The sequence below is a fragment of the Oncorhynchus nerka genome, linkage group LG9b (genome assembly GCF_034236695.1).
Source record: "Oncorhynchus nerka isolate Pitt River linkage group LG9b, Oner_Uvic_2.0, whole genome shotgun sequence".
Lineage (NCBI taxonomy): Eukaryota > Metazoa > Chordata > Actinopteri > Salmoniformes > Salmonidae > Oncorhynchus > Oncorhynchus nerka.
The window spans coordinates 52,924,293-52,947,711 of record NC_088424.1 but is presented as its reverse complement, the minus strand read 5'-3'; the positions used below and the strand labels follow the sequence as shown (position 1 = coordinate 52,947,711).

Sequence of the window (23,419 nt, the reverse complement as noted above, 5' to 3'; positions counted from 1 at the left end):
CCAGTACCATATCAATGTGGAGCTATATACAGGTAGTACCAGATCAATATGGAGCTATATACAAGGAGTACCAGATCAATGTGGAGCTATATACAGGAGTACCAGTACCAGATCAATGTGGAGCTGTATACAGGAGTACCAGTACCAGATCAATGTGGAGCTATATACAGGAGTACCAGATCAATGTGGAGCTATATACAGGAAGTACCAGTACCAGATCAATGTGGAGCTATATACAGGTAGTATCAGTACCAGATCAATGTGGAGCTATATACAGGAGTACCAGTACCAGATCAATGTGGAGCTATATACAGGAGTACCAGTACCAGATTAATGTGGAGCTATATACAGGAGTACCAGATCAATGTGGAGCTGTATACAGGAGTACCAGTACCAGATCAATGTGTAGCTATATACAGGAAGTACCAGTACCAGATCAATGTGGAGCTATATACAGGAAGTACCAGTACCAGATCAATGTGGAGCTGTATACAGGAGTACCAGATCAATGTGGAGCTATATACAGGAAGTACCAGTACCAGATCAATGTGGAGCTATATACAGGAAGTACCAGTACCAGATCAATGTGGAGCTGTATACAGGGAGTACCAGATCAATGTGTAGCTATATACAGGGAGTACCAGATCAATGTGGAGCTATATACAGGAAGTACCAGTACCAGATCAATGTGGAGCTATATACAGGGAGTACCAGATTAATGTGGAGCTATATACAGGGAGTACCAGATCAATGTGGAGCTATATACAGGAAGTACCAGATCAATGTGGAGCTATATACAGGGAGTACCAGATCAATGTGGAGCTATATACAGGGAGTACCAGATCAATGTGGAGCTATATACAGGGAGTACCAGATCAATGTGGAGCTATATACAGGGAGTACCAGATCAATGTGGAGCTATATACAGGGAGTACCAGATCAATGTGGAGCTATATACAGGAGTACCAGATCAATGTGGAGCTATATACAGGAGTACCAGATCAATGTGGAGCTATATACAGGAGTACCAGTACCAGATCAATGTGGAGCTATATACAGGGAGTACCAGATCAATGTGGAGCTATATACAGGAAGTACCAGTACCAGATCAATGTGGAGCTATATACAGGGAGTACCAGATCAATGTGGAGCTATATACAGGAGTACCAGATCAATGTGGAGCTATATACAGGAAGTACCAGATCAATGTGGAGCTATATACAGGAGTACCAGATCAATGTGGAGCTATATACAGGAGTACCAGTACCAGATCAATGTGGAGCTATATACAGGTAGTACCAGATCAATATGGAGCTATATACAGGAGTACCAGATCAATGTGGAGCTATATACAGGGAGTACCAGTACCAGATCAATGTGGAGCTGTATACAGGAGTACCAGTACCAGATCAATGTGGAGCTATATACAGGAGTACCAGATCAATGTGGAGCTATATACAGGAAGTACCAGTACCAGATCAATGTGGAGCTATATACAGGTAGTATCAGTACCAGATCAATGTGGAGCTATATACAGGAGTACCAGTACCAGATCAATGTGGAGCTATATACAGGAGTACCAGTACCAGATTAATGTGGAGCTATATACAGGAGTACCAGATCAATGTGGAGCTGTATACAGGGAGTACCAGTACCAGATCAATGTGTAGCTATATACAGGAAGTACCAGTACCAGATCAATGTGGAGCTATATACAGGAAGTACCAGTACCAGATCAATGTGGAGCTGTATACAGGGAGTACCAGATCAATGTGGAGCTATATACAGGAAGTACCAGTACCAGATCAATGTGGAGCTATATACAGGAAGTACCAGTACCAGATCAATGTGGAGCTGTATACAGGGAGTACCAGATCAATGTGTAGCTATATACAGGAGTACCAGATCAATGTGGAGCTATATACAGGAAGTACCAGTACCAGATCAATGTGGAGCTATATACAGGGAGTACCAGATTAATGTGGAGCTATATACAGGGAGTACCAGATCAATGTGGAGCTATATACAGGAAGTACCAGATCAATGTGGAGCTATATACAGGGAGTACCAGATCAATGTGGAGCTATATACAGGGAGTACCAGATCAATGTGGAGCTATATACAGGGAGTACCAGATCAATGTGGAGCTATATACAGGGAGTACCAGATCAATGTGGAGCTATATACAGGAAGTACCAGTACCAGATCAATGTGCAGGGGTACGAGGTATTTGAGGTAACTACAGTGAGCTTCAACTGGGATTGTGTCCATTTTGTTGTAGTTTTGGTTCTGTATAAACCTTTAATAAAACACACATACCAATGAGGAGAAAAGTAGTCGGCTTGAGGATAAATTCACTATTTATTGTTGAACTCAGCAGGTTTTGTCTTGCTAATAGCAAATGATAATAATAATAAACACAAATGGGCTGCAGTATTCAAGGAATATTAAATTATACCTCAACTCCAAATTGAGACTCCCCTAGACTCCTGAAGTCCTCCCTATGTGTGTGCAAATGTTTTCACCACGGCCTGTAGGTCCAGGCTGCTGGCTGTTTTCTATACTGAGTATTGCCAAACCAGACAGTGTTTCCTGAGGCATTATGTCTATTGCGCTGCACAAAATGTAAACTTAGTCTTGAATGATGCATGCCAAGATATACCACAGAAAAGGGACTGTTGACTCAAACATCTGGTTCACCAGTAGCCTATGAATGAAATCGCAAATTTTTTGTTCAAGCTCTCAAGAACCTCTAAAGATGATAATCTGCATCTCCCAGAGTTTCAGTTCATCTCTTTCTGTAACGTGTTGAGGCTGGAAATTAAGGAGAATGACAGGCTCAATTAAAGGTGATACAGAACTGCTGTATTTGAAGCCCCCTTCTGCCCAGTTTCCCTGATGTTACTACAGCAATCAGGCTGTTTTTAACTATCCCTGTAACTGTCGTGTCAACACTGACGAGGGTTGGCTGTTATTTAAGTGATAGTTTGACTCTCAAATCGGTGTATTGGTGTGGGACCATCATCTGTTATACATAGACCTGAATTTGGCATGGGGGGGGTTCTGGCCTGGTTTAGATCTTATCTGTCGGAAAGATATCGGTTTGTCTCTGTGGATGGTTTGTCCTCTGACAAATCAACTGTAAGTTTCGTTGTTCCTCAAGGTTCCATTTTAGGACCACTATTGTTTTCACTATATGTTTTACCTCTTGGTGATGTCATTCGGGAAACATAGTGTTAACTTTCACTGTTATGCGGATGACACACAGCTGTACATTTCAATGAAACATGGTGAAGCCCCAAAAAAGTCCCTCCCTGGAAGCCTGTATTTCAGACATATAAGGAAGTGGATGGCTGCAAACGTTCTACTTTTACACTCAGACAAAACAGAGATGCTTGTTCTAGGTCCCAAGAAACAAAGAGATCTTCTGTTGAATCTGACAATTAATCTTGATGGTTGTATAGTCGTCTCAAATAAAACTGAAGGACCTCGGCGTTATTCTGGACCCTGATCTCTCTTTTGAAGAACATATCATGACTATTTCAAGGACAGCTTTTTTCCATCTACGTAACATTGCAAATATCAGAAACTTTTTGGGCTAAAACTGATGCATAATTGTTTTCCCATGCTTTTGTCACATCTAGATTAGACTACTGCAATGCTCTACCTTCCGGCTACCCAGATTACATGGCTGCTGAAATCTGGACTAGAACCTAAACTTGTGATCATATTACTCCAGTGCTAGCCTCTCTACACTGGCTTCCTGTTAAGGCTAGGGCTGATTTTAAGGTTCTACTGCTAACCTACAAAGCATTGCATGAACTTGCTCCTACCTATCTCTCCGATTTGGTCCTGCCGTACATACCTATACGTACGCTATGGTCACAAGACGCAGGCCTCCTAATTGTCCCTAGAATTTCTAATCAAACAGCTGGAGGCAGGGCTTTCTCCTATAGAGCTCCATTTTTAATGGAATGGTCTACCTATCCATATGAGATACAGACACGGTCTCGACCTTTAAGTCTTTATTGAAGACTCATCTCTTCAGTAGGTCCTATGATTAAGTGTACTCAGGAGTGTGAAGGTGAACGGAAAGGCTCTGGAGCAACGAACCACCCTTGCTGTCTCTGCCTGGCCAGTTCCCCCTTTTCCACTGGGATTCTCTGCCTCTAACCCTATTACAGGGGCTGAGTCACTGGCTTACTGGAGCTCTCTCATGCCGTCCCTAAGAGGGGTGTGTCACTTGAGTGGGTTGAGTAACTGACGTGATCTTCCTGTCCAGGTTGGCTCTCCCCTCGGGTTCGTGCTGTGGGGGAGTTCTTCGTGGGCTATACTCAGCCTTGTCTCAGGGTAGTAAATTGGTGGTTTGAAGATATATAGTGGGTGGGGTTATATCCTGCCTGTTTGGCCCTCTCCAGGGGTATCATCGGATACACAGTGTCTACTGACCCCTCCTGTCTCAGCCTCCAGTATTTTTGCCTCAGTAGTTTGTGTCTCGGAGGGCGAGGTTTGTTATATCTGGACTACTTCTCCTGTCTTATCCAGTGTCCTGTGTGAATTTAAGTGTGCGTTCTCTAATTCTCTCCTTCTTTCTCTCTCTCGGAGGACCTGAGCCCTAGGACCATGCCTAAGGACTACCTGACCTGATGACTCCTTGCTGTCCCCAGTCCACCTGGTCGTGCTGCTGCTCCAGTTTCAACTGTTCTGCCTGCGGCTATGGAACCCTGACCTGTTCACCGGAGGTGCTACCTGTCCCGGACCTGCTGTTTTAGACTCTCTCTCTCTACCACACCTGCTGTCTCTAACTCTGAATGATCGGCTATGAAAAGCCAACTGACTTTTACAACCACTGTGATTAATATTATTTGACCCTGCTGGTCATTTATGAACATTTGAACATCTTGGCCATGTTCTGTTATAATCTCCACCCGGCACAGCCAGAAGAGGACAAGTCACCCCTCATAGCCTGGTTCCTCTCTAGGTTTCTTCCTAGGTTCTGGCCTTTCCAGGGAGTTTTTCCTAGCCACCGTGCTTCTACACCTGCATTGCTTGCTTTTTGGGGTTTTAGGCTGGGTTTCTGTACAGCACTTTGAGATATCAGCTGATGTAAGAAGGGCTTTATAAATACATTTGATAAATTAATTGATTCAGAGTTCCTCTGTCCAGTGTCTGTGTTCTTTTGCCCATCTTAATCTTTTATTTTTATTGGCCAGTCTGAGATATGGCTTTTTCTTTGCAACTCTGCCTAGAAGGTCAGCATGCCTTTTCACTGTTGACGTTGAGACTGGTGTGTTACGGGTACTATTTAATGAAGCTGCCAGTTGAGGACTTGTGAGTCGTCTGTTTCTCAAACAAGACACTCTAATGTACTTGTCCTCTTGCTCAGTTGTGCACAGGGGCCTCCCACTCCTCTTTCTATTCTGGTTAGAGCCAGTTTGCGCTGTTCTGTGAAGGGAGTAGTACACAGCGTTGTACGAGATCTTCAGTTTCTTGGACATTTCTCAGAACAAGAATAGACTGACGAGTTTCAGAAGAAAGGTATTTGTTTCTGCCCATTTTGAGTCTGTAATCGAACCCACAAATCCTGATGCTCCAGATACTCAACTAGTCTCAAGAAGGACAGTTTTATTGCTTATTTAATCAGAACAACAGTTTTCAGCTGTGCTAATAGAATTGCAAAAGGGTTTTCTAATGATCAATCAGCCTTTTAAAATGATAAACTTGGATTAGCTAACACAACGTGCCATTGGAACACAGGAGTGATGGTTGCTGATAATGGGCCTCTGTACGGCTATGTAGATATTCCATCAAAAATCTTCAGTTTCCAGCTACAGTAGTCATTTACAACATTAACAACTCTACACTGTATTTCTGATCAATTTGATGTTATTTTAACGGACAAAAAAAGTGTTTTTCTTTCAAAAACAAGGACATTTCTAAGTGACCCCAAACCTTTGAACGGTTGTATATATATATAACAAAAAATACAAAACAATATATGGGGGATTGGAAGTGATGCAGACAACTACATTGATGGAAGCTATAATCTATCTGCTGTTTGAAAGCTGATCTACACCATAAAACAAATGCAATATTTAATCAATTCCACCGGCGGAGTACGACTGAGACCTGGAATGTGAAGCTAACTGAAGCTGGCCAGCTTCATAAAATCCTGAGTAGCTGTAGCTTCAGAGAGACTGGGGTTACACAGGAGGATACCCCTCAGAGAGACTGGGGTTACACAGGAGGATACCCCTCAGAGAGACTGGGGTTACACAGGAGGATACCCCTCAGAGAGACTGGGGTTACACAGGAGGATACCCCTCAGAGAGACTGGGGTTACACAGGAGGATACCCCTCAGAGAGACTGGGTTACACAGGAGGATACCCCTCAGAGAGACTGGGGTTACAGGAGGATACCCCTCAGAGAGACTGGGGTTACACAGGAGGATACCCCTCAGAGAGACTGGGGTTACACAGGAGGATACCCCTCAGAGAGAATGGGGTTACACAGGAGGATACCCCTCAGAGAGACTGGGGTTACACAGGAGGATACCCCTCAGAGAGACTGGGGTTACAGGAGGATTACCCCTCAGAGAGACTGGGGTTACACAGGAGGATACCCCTCAGAGAGACTGGGGTTACAGGAGGATACCCCTCAGAGAGACTGGGTTACACAGGAGGATACCCCTCAGAGAGACTGGGGTTACAGGAGGATACCCCTCAGAGAGACTGGGGTTACACAGGAGGATACCCCTCAGAGAGACTGGGGTTACACAGGAGGATACCCCTCAGAGAGACTGGGGTTACACAGGAGGATACCCCTCAGAGAGACTGGGGTTACACAGGAGGATACCCCTCAGAGAGACTGGGGTTACACAGGAGGATACCCCTCAGAGAGACTGGGGTTACACAGGAGGATACCCCTCAGAGAGACTGGGGTTACAGGAGGATACCCCTCAGAGAGACTGGGTTACACAGGAGGATACCCCTCAGAGAGACTGGGGTTACACAGGAGGATACCCCTCAGAGAGACTGGGGTTACAGGAGGATACCCCTCAGAGAGACTGGGTTACACAGGAGGATACCCCTCAGAGAGACTGGGGTTACACAGGAGGATACCCTCAGAGAGACTGGGGTTACACAGGAGGATACCCCTCAGAGAGACTGGGGTTACACAGGAGGATACCCCTCAGAGAGACTGGGGTTACACAGGAGGATACCCCTCAGAGAGACTGGGGTTACAGGAGGATACCCCTCAGAGAGACTGGGTTACACAGGAGGATACCCCTCAGAGAGACTGGGGTTACAGGAGGATACCCCTCAGAGAGACTGGGGTTACACAGGAGGATACCCCTCAGAGAGACTGGGGTTACACAGGAGGATACCCCTCAGAGAGACTGGGGTTACACAGGAGGATACCCCTCAGAGAGACTGGGGTTACCCCTCAGAGAGACTGGGGTTACACAGGAGGATACCCCTCAGAGAGACTGGGGTTACACAGGAGGATACCCCTCAGAGAGACTGGGGTTACAGGAGGAGAGACTACCCCTCAGAGAGACTGGGGTTACACAGGAGGATACCCTCAGAGAGACTGGGGTTACAGGAGGATACCCCAGAGAGACTGGGGTTACAGAGAGACTGGGGTTACACAGGAGGATACCCCTCAGAGAGACTGGGGTTACACAGGAGGATACCCCTCAGAGAGACTGGGGTTACAGGAGGATACCCCTCAGAGAGACTGGGGTTACACAGGAGGATACCCCTCAGAGAGACTGGGGTTACAGGAGGATACCCCTCAGAGAGACTGGGTTACACAGGAGGATACCCCTCAGAGAGACTGGGGTTACAGGAGGATACCCCTCAGAGAGACTGGGGTTACACAGGAGGATACCCCTCAGAGAGACTGGGGTTACACAGGAGGATACCCCTCAGAGAGACTGGGGTTACACAGGAGGATACCCCTCAGAGAGACTGGGGTTACACAGGAGGATACCCCTCAGAGAGACTGGGGTTACACAGGAGGATACCCCTCAGAGAGACTGGGGTTACACAGGAGGATACCCCTCAGAGAGACTGGGGTTACAGGAGGATACCCCTCAGAGAGACTGGGGTTACACAGGAGGATACCCCTCAGAGAGACTGGGGTTACAGGAGGATACCCCTCAGAGAGACTGGGGTTACACAGGAGGATACCCTCAGAGAGACTGGGGTTACACAGGAGGATACCCCTCAGAGAGACTGGGGTTACAGGAGGATACCCCTCAGAGAGACTGGGGTTACACAGGAGGATACCCCTCAGAGAGACTGGGGTTACAGGAGGATACCCCTCAGAGAGACTGGGGTTACACAGGAGGATACCCTCAGAGAGACTGGGGTTACAGGAGGATACCCCTCAGAGAGACTGGGATACCCCTCAGAGAGACTGGGGCTACACAGGAGGATACCCCTCAGAGAGACTGGGGTTACACAGGAGGATACCCCTCAGAGAGACTGGGGTTACAGGAGGATACCCCTCAGAGAGACTGGGTTACACAGGAGGATACCCCTCAGAGAGACTGGGGTTACACAGGAGGATACCCCTCAGAGAGACTGGGGTTACACAGGAGGATACCCCTCAGAGAGACTGGGGTTACAGGAGGATACCCCTCAGAGAGACTGGGGTTACACAGGAGGATACCCCTCAGAGAGACTGGGGTTACACAGGAGGATACCCCTCAGAGAGACTGGGGTTACAGGAGGATACCCCTCAGAGAGACTGGGGTTACACAGGAGGATACCCTCAGAGAGACTGGGGTTACAGGAGGATACCCTCAGAGAGACTGGGTTACACAGGAGGATACCCCTCAGAGAGACTGGGGTTACACAGGAGGATACCCTCAGAGAGACTGGGGTTACACCTCAGGAGGATACCCCTCAGAGAGACTGGGGTTACAGGAGGATACCCCTCAGAGAGACTGGGGTTACACAGGAGGATACCCCTCAGAGAGACTGGGGTTATACAGGAGGATACCCCTCAGAGAGACTGGGGTTACAGGAGGATACCCCTCAGAGAGACTGGGGTTACACAGGAGGATACCCCTCAGAGAGACTGGGGTTACAGGAGGATACCCCTCAGAGAGACTGGGGTTACAGGAGGATACCCCTCAGAGAGACTGGGGTTACACAGGAGGATACCCCTCAGAGAGACTGGGGTTACACAGGAGGATACCCCTCAGAGAGACTGGGGTTACACAGGAGGATACCCCTCAGAGAGACTGGGGTTACACAGGAGGATACCCCTCAGAGAGACTGGGGTTACAGGAGGAGGACTGGGGTTACCCCTCAGAGAGACTGGGGTTACAGGAGGATACCCCTCAGAGAGACTGGGGTTACACAGGAGGATACCCCTCAGAGAGACTGGGGTTACACAGGAGGATACCCTCAGAGAGACTGGGGTTACACAGGAGGATACCCCTCAGAGAGACTGGGGTTACAGGAGGATACCCTCAGAGAGACTGGGGTTACACAGGAGGATACCCCTCAGAGAGACTGGGGTTACAGGAGGATACCCCTCCCTCAGAGAGACTGGGGTTACACAGGAGGATACCCCTCAGAGAGACTGGGGTTACACAGGAGGATACCCCTCAGAGAGACTGGGGTTACAGGAGGATACCCCTCAGAGAGACTGGGGTTACAGGAGGATACCCTCAGAGAGACTGGGGTTACACAGGAGGATACCCTCAGAGAGACTGGGGTTACACAGGAGGATACCCCTCAGAGAGACTGGGGTTACACAGGAGGATACCCCTCAGAGAGACTGGGTTACACAGGAGGATACCCCTCAGAGAGACTGGGGTTACACAGGAGGATACCCCCTCAGAGAGACTGGGGTTAGAGAGACTGGGGTTACAGGAGGATACCCCTCAGAGAGACTGAGGACTGGGGTTACAGGAGGATACCCTCAGAGAGACTGGGGTTACACAGGAGGATACCCCTCAGAGAGACTGGGGTTACACAGGAGGATACCCCTCAGAGAGACTGGGGTTACAGGAGGATACCCCTCAGAGAGACTGGGGTTACACAGGAGGATACCCCTCAGAGAGACTGGGGTTACACAGGAGGATACCCTCAGAGAGACTGGGGTTACAGGAGGATACCCCTCAGAGAGACTGGGGTTACACAGGAGGATACCCCTCAGAGAGACTGGGGTTACACAGGAGGATACCCCTCAGAGAGACTGGGGTTACACAGGAGGATACCCCTCAGATAGACTGGGGTTACAGGAGGATACCCCTCAGAGAGACTGGGGTTACAGGAGGATACCTCAGAGAGACTGGGGTTACACAGGAGGATACCCCTCAGAGAGACTGGGGTTACACAGGAGGATACCCCTCAGAGAGACTGGGGTTACAGGAGGATACCCTCAGAGAGACTGGGGTTACAGGAGGATACCCCAGAGAGACAGGAGGATACCTCAGAGAGACTGGGGTTACAGGAGGATACCCCAGAGAGACTCAGAGAGACTGGGTTACACAGGAGGATACCCTCAGAGAGACTGGGGTTACACAGGAGGATACCCTCAGAGAGACTGGGGTTACACAGGAGGATACCCCTCAGAGAGACTGGGGTTACACAGGAGGATACCCCTCAGAGAGACTGGGGTTACACAGGAGGATACCCTCAGAGAGACTGGGGTTACACAGGAGGATACCCCTCAGAGAGACTGGGGTTACAGGAGGATACCCCAGAGACTGGGGTTACAGAGAGACTGGGGTTAGAGAGACTGGGGTTACAGGAGGATACCCTCAGAGAGACTGGGGTTACAGGAGGATACCCCAGAGAGACTCAGAGAGACTGGGGTTACACAGGAGGATACCCCTCAGAGACTGGGGTTACACAGGAGGATACCCTCAGAGAGACTGGGTTACACAGGAGGATACCCAGAGAGACTGGGGTTACAGAGGAGACTGGGGTTACACAGGAGGATACCCCTCAGAGAGACTGGGGTTACACAGGAGGATACCCTCAGAGAGACTGGGGTTACAGGAGGATACCCCTCAGAGAGACTGGGGTTACACAGGAGGATACCCCTCAGAGAGACTGGGGTTACAGGAGGATACCCTCAGAGAGACTGGGTTACACAGGAGGATACCCCTCAGAGAGACTGGGGTTACAGGAGGATACCCCTCAGAGAGACTGGGGTTACACAGGAGGATACCCCTCAGAGAGACTGGGGTTACACAGGAGGATACCCCTCAGAGAGACTGGGGTTACAGGAGGATACCCCTCAGAGAGACTGGGGTTACACAGGAGGATACCCCTCAGAGAGACTGGGGTTACAGGAGGATACCCCTCAGAGAGACTGGGGGTTACACAGGAGGATACCCCTCAGAGAGACTGGGGTTACACAGGAGGATACCCCTCAGAGAGACTGGGGTTACACAGGAGGATACCCTCAGAGAGACTGGGGTTACAGGAGGAGGATACCCCTCAGAGAGACTGGGGTTACACAGGAGGATAGACCCCTCAGAGAGACTGGGGTTACAGGAGGATACCCCTCAGAGAGACTGGGGTTACAGGAGGATACCCCTCAGAGAGACTGGGGTTACACAGGAGACCCCTCAGAGAGACTGGGGTTACACAGGAGGAGACTGGGGTTACCCCTCAGAGAGACTGGGGTTACAGGAGGATACCCCTCAGAGAGACTGGGGTTACACAGGAGGATACCCCTCAGAGAGACTGGGGTTACAGGAGGATACCCCTCAGAGAGACTGGGGTTACACAGGAGGATACCCTCAGAGAGACTGGGTTACACAGGAGGATACCCTCAGAGACTGGGGTTACAGGAGGATACCCCTCAGAGAGACTGGGGTTACACAGGAGGATACCCCTCAGAGAGACTGGGGTTACACAGGAGGATACCCCTCAGAGAGACTGGGGTTACAGGAGGATACCCCTCAGAGAGACTGGGGTTACACAGGAGGATACCCCTCAGAGAGACTGGGGTTACAGGAGGATACCCTCAGAGAGACTCAGAGATACCCCTCACAGAGACTGGGGTTACACAGGAGGATACCCTCAGAGAGACTGGGGTTACAGGAGGATACCCCTCAGAGAGACTGGGTTACACAGGAGGACCCCTCACCCCCTCAGAGAGACTGGGGTTACACAGGAGGATACCCCTCAGAGAGACTGGGGTTACAGGAGGATACCCTCAGAGAGACTGGGGTTACACAGGAGGATACCCTCAGAGAGACTGGGGTTACACAGGAGGATACCCTCAGAGAGACTGGGGTTACAGGAGGATACCCCTCAGAGAGACTGGGGTTACAGGAGGATACCCCTCAGAGAGACTGGGTTACACAGGAGGATACCCCTCAGAGAGACTGGGGTTACAGGAGGATACCCTCAGAGAGACTGGGGTTACACAGGAGGATACCCCTCAGAGAGACTGGGGTTACACAGGAGGATACCCCTCAGAGAGACTGGGGTTACAGGAGGATACCCCTCAGAGAGACTGGGGTTACACAGGAGGATACCCCTCAGAGAGACTGGGGTTACACAGGAGGATACCCCTCAGAGAGAGACTGGGGTTACAGGAGGATACCCTCAGAGAGACTGGGGTTACACAGGAGGATACCCCTCAGAGAGACTGGGGTTACAGGAGGATACCCTCAGAGAGACTGGGGTTACAGGAGGATACCCCTCAGAGAGACTGGGGTTACAGGAGGATACCCCTCAGAGAGACTGGGGTTACCCTCAGAGAGACTGGGGTTAGGAGGACCCCTCAGAGAGACTGGGGTTACACAGGAGGATACCCTCAGAGAGACTGGGGTTACACAGGAGGATACCCCTCAGAGAGACTGGGGTTACAGGAGGATACCCCTGGGTTACAGAGGAGACTGGGGTTACACAGGAGGATACCCTCAGAGAGACTGGGGTTACACAGGAGGATACCCCTCAGAGAGACTGGGGAGTTCAGAGAGACTGGGGTTACAGGAGGATACCCTCAGAGAGACTGGGGTTACAGGAGGATACCCCTCAGAGAGACTGGGGTTACACAGGAGGATACCCCTCAGAGAGACTGGGGTTACACAGGAGGATACCCCTCAGAGAGACTGGGGTTACAGGAGGATACCCTCAGAGAGACTGGGGTTACACAGGAGGATACCCCTCAGAGAGACTGGGGTTACAGGAGGATACCCCTCAGAGAGACTGGGTTACACAGGAGGATACCCTCAGGAGACTACCCCTCAGAGAGACTGGGGTTACACAGGAGGATACCCCTCAGAGAGACTGGGGTTACACAGGAGGATACCCTCAGAGAGACTGGGGTTACACAGGAGGATACCCTCAGAGAGACTGGGGTTACACAGGAGGATACCCCTCAGAGAGACTGGGGTTACACAGGAGGATACCCCTCAGAGAGACTGGGGTTACAGGAGGATACCCCTCAGAGAGACTGGGGTTACAGGAGGATACCCCTCAGAGAGACTGGGGTTACAGGAGGATACCCCTCAGAGAGACTGGGGTTACAGGAGGATACCCCTCAGAGAGACTGGGGTTACAGGAGGATACCCTCAGAGAGACTGGGGTTACACAGGAGGATACCCCTCAGAGAGACTGGGGTACCCTACAGGAGGATACCCTCAGAGAGACTGGGGTTACAGGAGGATACCCTCAGAGAGACTGGGGTTACAGGAGGATACCCCTCAGAGAGACTGGGGTTACAGGAGGATACCCTCAGAGAGACTGGGGTTACAGGAGGAGGACCCCTCAGAGAGACTGGGGTTACAGGAGGATACCCTCAGAGAGACTGGGGTTACACAGGAGGATACCTCAGAGAGACTGGGGTTACAGGGAGGATACCCCTCAGAGAGACTGGGGTTACAGGAGGATACCCTCAGAGAGACTGGGGTTACAGGAGGATACCCAGAGAGACTCAGAGGATACCCTCAGAGAGACTGGGGGAGGATACCCTCAGAGACTGGGGTTACAGGAGGATACCCCTCAGAGAGACTGGGGTTACAGGAGGATACCCTCAGAGAGACTGGGGTTACACAGGAGGATACCCCTCAGAGAGACTGGGGTTACAGGAGGATACCCCTCAGAGAGACTGGGGTTACAGGAGGATACCCCTCAGAGACTGGGTTACAGGAGGATACCCCTCAGAGAGACTGGGGTTACAGGAGGATACCCCAGAGAGACTCAGGAGAGACTGGGGTTACACAGGAGGATACCCCTCAGAGAGACTGGGGTTACAGGGAGGATACCCCTCAGAGAGACTGGGGTTACACAGGAGGATACCCCTCACAGAGACTGGGGTTACAGGAGGATACCCCTCAGAGAGACTGGGGTTACAGGAGGATACCCTCAGAGAGACTGGGGTTACAGGAGGATACCCCTCAGAGAGACTGGGGTTACAGGAGGATTCAGAGGACTGGGGTTACAGGAGGATACCCTCAGAGACTGGGGTTACACAGGAGGATACCCCTCAGAGAGACTGGGGTTACAGGAGGATACCCCTCAGAGAGACTGGGGTTACACAGGAGGATACCCCTCAGAGAGACTGGGGTTACACAGGAGGATACCCCTCAGAGAGACTGGGGTTACACAGGAGGATACCCCTCAGAGAGACTGGGGTTACAGGAGGATACCCCTCAGAGAGACTGGGGTTACACAGGAGGATACCCCTCAGAGAGACTGGGGTTACACAGGAGGATACCCCTCAGAGAGACTGGGGTTACAGGAGGATACCCTCAGAGAGACTGGGGTTACACAGGAGGATACCCTCAGAGAGACTGGGGTTACAGGAGGATACCCAGAGAGACTCAGAGAGACTCAGAGGACTGTTACACAGGAGGAGACTACCCCTCAGAGAGACTGGGGTTACAGGAGGATACCCCTCAGAGAGACTGGGGTTACAGGAGGATACCCTCAGAGAGACTGGGGTTACAGGAGGATACCCCTCAGAGAGACTGGGGTTACAGGAGGATACCCCTCAGAGAGACTGGGGTTACACAGGAGGATACCCCTCAGAGAGACTGGGGTTACACAGGAGGATACCCCTCAGAGAGACTGGGGTTACAGGAGGATACCCCTCAGAGGAGACTGGGGTTACACAGGAGGATACCCTCAGAGAGACTGGGGTTACACAGGAGGATACCCCTCAGAGAGACTGGGGTTACAGGAGGATACCCTCAGAGAGACTGGGGTTACACAGGAGGATACCCCTCAGAGAGACTGGGGTTACAGGAGGATACCCCTCAGAGAGACTGGGGTTACAGGATACCTCTCAGAGAGACTGGGGTTACACAGGAGGATACCCCTCAGAGAGACTGGGGTTACACAGGAGGATACCCCTCAGAGAGACTGGGGTTACAGGAGGATACCCTCAGAGAGACTGGGGTTACACAGGAGGATACCCTCAGAGAGACTGGGGTTACAGGAGGATACCCCTCAGAGAGACTGGGGTTACAGGAGAGGATACCCCTCAGAGAGACTGGGGTTACACAGGAGGATACCCTCAGAGAGACTGGGGTTACACAGGAGGATACCCCTCAGAGAGACTGGGGTTACAGGAGGATACCCTCAGAGAGACTGGGGTTAGAGAGACTGGGGCTAGGAGGATACCCCTCAGAGAGACTGGGGTTACAGGAGGATACCCTCAGAGAGACTGGGGTTACAGGAGGATACCCCTCAGAGAGACTGGGGTTACAGGAGGATACCCCAGAGAGACCAGTCAGGATGATACCCCTCAGAGAGACTGGGGTTACAGGAGGATACCCCTCAGAGAGACTGGGGTTACAGGAGGATACCCTCAGAGAGACTGGGGTTACACAGGAGGATACCCCTCAGAGAGACTGGGGTTACAGGAGGATACCCTCAGAGAGACTGGGTTACACAGGAGGATACCCCTCAGAGAGACTGGGGTTACAGGAGGATGCCCCTCAGAGAGACTGGGGTTACACAGGAGGATACCCCTCAGAGAGACTGGGGTTACAGGAGGATACCCTCAGAGAGACTGGGGTTACACAGGAGGATACCCCTCAGAGAGACTGGGGTTACAGACAGGATACCCCTCAGAGAGACTGGGTTACACACGGGAGGATACCCCTCAGAGAGACTGGGGTAACACAGGAGGATTCCCTCAGAGAGACTGGGGGTTACACAGGAGGATACCTCTCAGAGAGACTGGGGTTACACAGGAGGATACCCCTCAGAGAGACTGGGGTTACAGGAGGAGGATACCCTCAGAGAGACTGGGGTTATACAGGAGGATACCCCTCAGAGAGACTGGGGTTACAGGAGGAGACCCCTCAGAGAGACTGGGGTTACACAGGAGGATACCCTCAGAGAGACTGGGGTTACAGGAGGATACCCCTCAGAGACTGGGGGATTACAGGAGGAGGTTACCCCTCAGAGAGACTGGGGTTACAGGAGGATACCCCTGGTTAAGGATACAGGAGGATACAGGAGACTGGGGTTACACAGGAGGATACCCCTCAGAGAGACTGGGGTTACAGGAGGATACCCCTCAGAGAGACTGGGGGTTACACAGGAGGATACCCCTCAGAGAGACTGGTTTACAGGAGGATACCCCTCAGAGAGACTGGGGTTACAGGAGGATACCCCTCAGAGAGACTGGGGTTACAGGAGGAGACCCTCAGAGAGACTGGGGTTACACAGGAGGATACCCTCAGAGAGACTGGGGTTACAGGAGGATACCCCTCAGAGAGACTGGGGTTACAGGAGGAGACCCTCAGAGAGACTGGGGTTACAGGAGGATACCCCTCAGAGAGACTGGGGTTACACAGGAGGATACCCCTCAGAGACTGGGGTTACAGGAGGATACCCCTCAGAGAGACTGGGGTTACAGGAGGATACCCCTCAGAGAGACTGGGGTTACAGGAGGATACCCCTCAGAGAGACTGGGGTTACACAGGAGGATACCCTCAGAGAGACTGGGGTTACAGGAGGATACCCCTCAGAGAGACTGGGGTTACAGGAGGAGACCCCTCAGAGAGACTGGGGTTACACAGGAGGATCCCTCTCAGAGAGACTGGGGTTACAGGAGGATACCCCTCAGAGAGACTGGGGTCACAGGAGGATACCCCTCAGAGAGACTGGGGTTACACAGGAGGATACCCTCAGAGAGACTGGGGTTACACAGGAGGATACCCCTCAGAGAGACTGGGGTTACACAGGAGGATACCCCTCAGAGAGACTGGGGTTACACAGGATGATACCCCTCAGAGAGACTGGGGTTACAGGAGGATACCCCTCAGAGAGACTGGGGTTACACAGGAGGATACCCCTCAGAGAGACTGGGGTTACACAGGATGATACCCCTCAGAGAGACTGGGGTTACAGGAGGATACCCCTCAGAGAGACTGGGGTTACACAGGATGATACCCCTCAGAGAGACTGGGGTACACAGGAGGATACCCCTCAGAGAGACTGGGGTTACACAGGATGATACCCCTCAGAGAGACTGGGGTTATACAGGAGGATACCCCTCAGAGAGACTGGGGTTACACAGGAGGATACCCCTCAGAGAGACTGGGGTTACACAGGAGGATACCCCTCAGAGAGACTGGGGTTACACAGGAGGATACCCCTCAGAGAGACTGGGGTTACAGGAGGATACCCCTCAGAGAGACTGGGGTTACAGGAGGATACCCCTCAGTACCAGTAGTGGAGTGTGTTTCTACCTCTGTTATAGGGTTTAATTCAGTAACTTACAGCGATTATGTCCAGAGTGTTGTCACAGACCTTGCGTATCTCAGCATTCTTGTCGTGCATCAGGTCGATAAGGTACGCCGGAGCCTCTGAGATGAGGGTTAAGGGTTACAGCTCTGGGAAGTCTGAGGTCGCTGGTTCAAGGCCCAAACAGCCAACGTACAGTAATGAAGTGGTTTTTCATAGGAGGAGGAGGAGGAGGATGATGATGAGGAAGAACATTCAGAGAATAATGGTTAGTAATAATAGTTCAGAAAAATTATATTTCACGCTTTACTCAAGTATTAACCGTTCAAAATACAACAACAAAATAAACTATGCATCAACATGTTTTAAACGTAAGAAGCAGTGCATCGTGGGTAGGAAGGATACGTGTCTCTTTAATGATGACCTCCCTGGTAGCCTGGTGAAACACCATCTGGTAAAACACATAGACGATCTGACACACAAACTCATCGTCCTCCTGTTGGGCTGCAGGGAGAAACAACCATCTCAGAGTTGGCTTCGTCAAGAAGGGAAACCTAAACCTGATATCTAAAACTCCACCACAGATAAACTTTTAACAGCGTTCAGATCATATGTTGTTTTACAGCACAGTATGAAGTGTTTCCTATTGTATGAGGATGAGCAATGTTTACATTTACATTTAAGTCATTTAGCAGACGCTCTTATCCAGAGCGACTTACAAATTGGTGCGTTCACCTTAAGACATCCAATGTTGTGAGAGGTCTGTATTTCGCCCCGGAAAGGGTAGCGTTTCCGAATCGTCTGAAAAGATACAGATAGCCGCTCCACTACTAGAAGCCCCGTCATGTTGGTTCTGATCCGGGTCTCATCAGTTCAATAAGAAGCCCTGTCATATTGGTTCTGATCCAGGTGGTCTCATCAGTTCAATAAGAAGCCCTGTCATGTTGGTTCTGATCCAGGTGGTCTCATCAGTTCAATAAGAAGCCCTGTCATGTTGGTTCTGATCCGGGTCTCATCAGTTCAATAAGAAGCCCTGTCATGTTGGTTCTGATCCAGGTGGTCTCATCAGTTCAATAAGAAGCCCTGTCATGTTGGTTCTGATCCAGGTGGTCTCATCAGTTCAATAAGAAGCCCTGTCATGTTGGTTCTGATCCAGGTGGTCTCATCAGTTCAATAAGAAGCCCTGTCATGTTGGTTCTGATCCGGGTCTCATCAGTTCAATAAGAAGCCCTGTCATGTTGGTTCTGATCCAGGTCTCATCAGTTCAATAAGAAGCCCTGTCATATTGGTTCTGATCCAGGTGGTCTCATCAGTTCAATAAGAAGCCCTGTCATGTTGGTTCTGATCCAGGTGGTCTCATCAGTTCAATAAGAAGCCCTGTCATGTTGGTTCTGATCCAGGTCTCATCAGTTCAATAAGAAGCCCTGTCATGTTGGTTCTGATCCAGGTGGTCTCATCAGTTCAATAAGAAGCCCTGTCATATTGGTTCTGATCCAGGTGGTCTCATCAGTTCAATAAGAAGCCCTGTCATATTGGTTCTGATCCGGGTCTCATCAGTTCAATAAGAAGCCCTGTCATGTTGGTTCTGATCCAGGTGGTCTCATCAGTTCAATAAGAAGCCCTGTCATGTTGGTTCTGATCCGGGTCTCATCAGTTCAATAAGAAGCCCTGTCATGTTGGTTCTGATCCAGGTGGTCTCATCAGTTCAATAAGAAGCCCTGTCATGTTGGTTCTGATCCAGGTGGTCTCATCAGTTCAATAAGAAGCCCTGTCATGTTGGTTCTGATCCAGGTCTCATCAGTTCAATAAGAAGCCCTGTCATGTTGGTTCTGATCCAGGTGGTCTCATCAGTTCAATAAGAAGCCCTGTCATATTGGTTCTGATCCAGGTGGTCTCATCAGTTCAATAAGAAGCCCTGTCATATTGGTTCTGATCCGGGTCTCATCAGTTCAATAAGAAGCCCTGTCATGTTGGTTCTGATCCAGGTGGTCTCATCAGTTCAATAAGAAGCCCTGTCATGTTGGTTCTGATCCGGGTCTCATCAGTTCAATAAGAAGCCCTGTCATGTTGGTTCTGATCCAGGTGGTCTCATCAGTTCAATAAGAAGCCCTGTCATGTTGGTTCTGATCCAGGTGGTCTCATCAGTTCAATAAGAAGCCCTGTCATATTGGTTCTGATCCGGGTGGTCTCATCAGTTCAATAAGAAGCCCTGTCATGTTGGTTCTGATCCAGGTGGTCTCATCAGTTCAATAAGAAGCCCTGTCATATTGGTTCTGATCCAAGTGGTCTCATCAAGTCAAAGCCCATATGAACTCCTCGACACACTGCACCCTCTTCAATTCTCCTGCGGCCCTGACAGATCCACTACAATGCAATCGCCATGGCACTGCCCTCACTCACCTGGACAAGAGGAAAGCATATGTGAGGGTGCTGTTCATTGACTACAGCTGAGCCTTAAATACCATAGTGTCCTATCGGCTCATTACAAATCTCACGGCCCTGGGTCTGAACTCCTCCCTCTGCAACTGGGTCCTGGACTTCCTGATGGGCCGACCACAGGTGAAGGTAGACGACATTACATCCTCAACACGGGGACCCCACAAGGGTGCGTCCTCAGTCCCCTCCTGTACTCCTGTATACCCATGACTGTGTGGCCTCACACAGTTCCAACTCCATCGTCAAGTTCACTGACGACACGACAGACCTGGTTACCAACAACGACTAAACAGCTTACAGGCACTCTGAAGGCGTGGTGCCAGGTAAACAACCTCTCTCTCGTTAGCAAAACAAAGGAGACGATTGTGGACTTCATGAGGAACCAGGCTGGACACGTCCCCATTCTCATCAACGGGGCCCGTGAAGACTGTCAATAACTTAAATTCCTGGCATCCCAGAAAAGTTTAAATGGTCTAACCACATGAACACTGTGGTGAAGAAGGCACAACTTCAACTTCAGGATGCTGAAGAAATCTGTCCGTCCCGAGGGCCCTCACAGTGTTCTACAGGAGCACCATCGAGAGCATTCTGTCAGGCTTCATCACAGTGTTCTACAGGAGCACCATCGAGAGCATTCTGTCAGGCTGCATCACAGTGTTCTACAGGAGCACCATCGAGAGCATTCTGTCAGGCTGCATCACAGTGTTCTACAGGAGCACCATCGAGAGCATTCTGTCAGGCTTCATCACAGTGTTCTACAGGAGCACCATCGAGAGCATTCTGTCAGGCTGCATCACAGTGTTCTACAGGAGCACCATCGAGAGCATTCTGTCAGGCTGCATCACAGTGTTCTACAGGAGCACCATCGAGAGCATTCTGTCAGGCTGCATCACAGTGTTCTACAGGAGCACCATCGAGAGCATTCTGTCAGGCTGCATCACAGTGTTCTACAGGAGCACCATCGAGCATTCTGTCAGGCTGCATCACAGTGTTCTACAGGAGCACCATCGAGAGCATTCTGTCAGGCTGCATCACAGTGTTCTACAGGAGCACCATCGAGAGCATTCTGTCAGGCTGCATCACAGTGTTCTACAGGAGCACCATCGAGCATTCTGTCAGGCTGCATCACAGTGTTCTACAGGAGCACCATCGAGCATTCTGTCAGGCTGCATCACAGTGTTCTACAGGAGCACCATCGAGCATTCTGTCAGGCTGCATCACAGTGTTCTACAGGAGCACCATCGAGAGCATTCTGTCAGGCTGCATCACAGTGTTCTACAGGAGCACCATCGAGCATTCTGTCAGGCTGCATCACAGTGTTCTACAGGAGCACCATCGAGCATTCTGTCAGGCTGCATCACAGTGTTCTACAGGAGCACCATCGAGAGCATTCTGTCAGGCTGCATCACACTGACTCCAAGGCACTACAGAGTGTGATTACATGCAGCTGAACGCACCGTTGGGTGCTCACTGCCTGCCCTACAGGACACCTACACCACCAGGTGTCTCAGGAAGGCCAAGAACATCATCATGGACTCCAGCCACCCGAACCACGCCCTGTTCTCCCCGCTTCAATCACCCAGTGGTAGGTCTGACCCCTGACGATGATGAGACGGCCTATAGAGAGGAGGTCAGAGACCTGGTGGTAGGCCTGACCCCTGACGATGATGAGATGGCCTATAGAGAGGAGGTCAGAGACCTGGTGGTGGGCCTGACCCCTGACGATGATGAGACGGCCTAGAGAGAGGAGGTCAGAGACCTGGTGGTAGGCCTGACCCCTGACGATGAGACTTCCTATAGAGAGGAGGTCAGAGACCTGGTGGTGGGCCTGACCCCTGACGATGATGAGACGGCCTATAGAGAGGAGGTCAGAGACCTGGTGGTAGGCCTGACCCCTGAAGATGATGAGACGGCCTATAGAGAGGAGGTCAGAGACCTGGTGGTAGGCCTGACCCCTGACGATGAGACGGCCTATAGAGAGGAGGTCAGAGACCTGGTGGTAGGCCTGACCCCTGACGATGATGAGACGGCCTATAGAGAAGAGGTCAGAGACCTGGTGGTAGGCCTGACCCCTGACGATGAGACGGCCTATAGAGAGGAGGTCAGAGACCTGGTGGTAGGCCTGACCCCTGACGATGAGACGGCCTATAGAGAGGAGGTCAGAGACCTGGTGGTAGGCCTGACCCCTGACGATGATGAGACGGCCTATAGAGAGGAGGTCAGAGACCTGGTGGTAGGCCTGACCCCTGACGATGATGAGACGTCAGTAGTACTGCTGTTACTGTCTATTATCTATCCTTTACCCCTACAGTATACTGCTGTTACTGTCTATTATCTATCCTTTACCCCTACAGTATACTGCTGTTACTGTCTATTATCTATCCTTTACCCCTACCTACAGTATACTGCTGTTACTGTCTATTATCTATCCTTTACCCCTACCTACAGTATACTGCTGTTACTGTCTATTATCTATCCTTTACCCCTACCTACAGTATACTGCTGTTACTGTCTATTATCTATCCTTTACCCCTACCTACAGTATACTGCTGTTACTGTCTATCTATCCTTTACCCCTACAGTATACTGCTGTTACTGTCTATTATCTATCCTTTACCCCTAGCTACAGTATACTGCTGTTACTGTCTATTATCTATCCTTTACCCCTACCTACAGTATACTGCTGTTACTGTCTATTATCTATCCTTTACCCCTACCTACAGTATACTGCTGTTACTGTCTATTATCTATCCTTTACCCCTACAGTATACTGCTGTTACTGTCTATTATCTATCCTTTACCCCTACCTACAGTATACTGCTGTTACTGTCTATTATCTATCCTTTACCCCTACAGTATACTGCTGTTACTGTCTATTATCTATCCTTTACCCCTACCTACAGTATACTGCTGTTACTGTCTATTATCTATCCTTTACCCCTACCTACAGTATACTGCTGTTACTGTCTATTATCTATCCTTTACCCCTACAGTATACTGCTGTTACTGTCTATTATCTATCCTTTACCCCTACCTACAGTATACTGCTGTTACTGTCTATTATCTATCCTTTACCCCTACCTACAGTATACTGCTGTTACTGTCTATTATCTATCCTTTACCCCTACAGTATACTGCTGTTACTGTCTATTATCTATCCTTTACCCCTACCTACAGTATACTGCTGTTACTGTCTATTATCTATCCTTTACCCCTACAGTATACTGCTGTTACTGTCTATTATCTATCCTTTACCCCTACCTACAGTATACTGCTGTTACTGTCTATTATC

General features: G+C 50.2%; 1 protein-coding gene across 1 annotated transcript in view; it reads right to left on the bottom strand.

Annotated features, from left to right (window-relative positions):
• LOC135565734 (kinesin-associated protein 3-like) overlaps positions 1–23,419 on the bottom strand; it is an 84,156-nt gene that overhangs the window by 27,354 nt on the left and 33,383 nt on the right. The window contains exons 9-10 of the mRNA XM_065013649.1: positions 18,097–18,195; positions 17,728–17,813 (exon numbers count right to left, since the gene is read on the bottom strand). Of these exons, the coding sequence (XP_064869721.1) occupies positions 17,728–17,813; positions 18,097–18,195 (185 nt within the window). The remainder of the gene's footprint in view (positions 1–17,727; positions 17,814–18,096; positions 18,196–23,419) is intronic.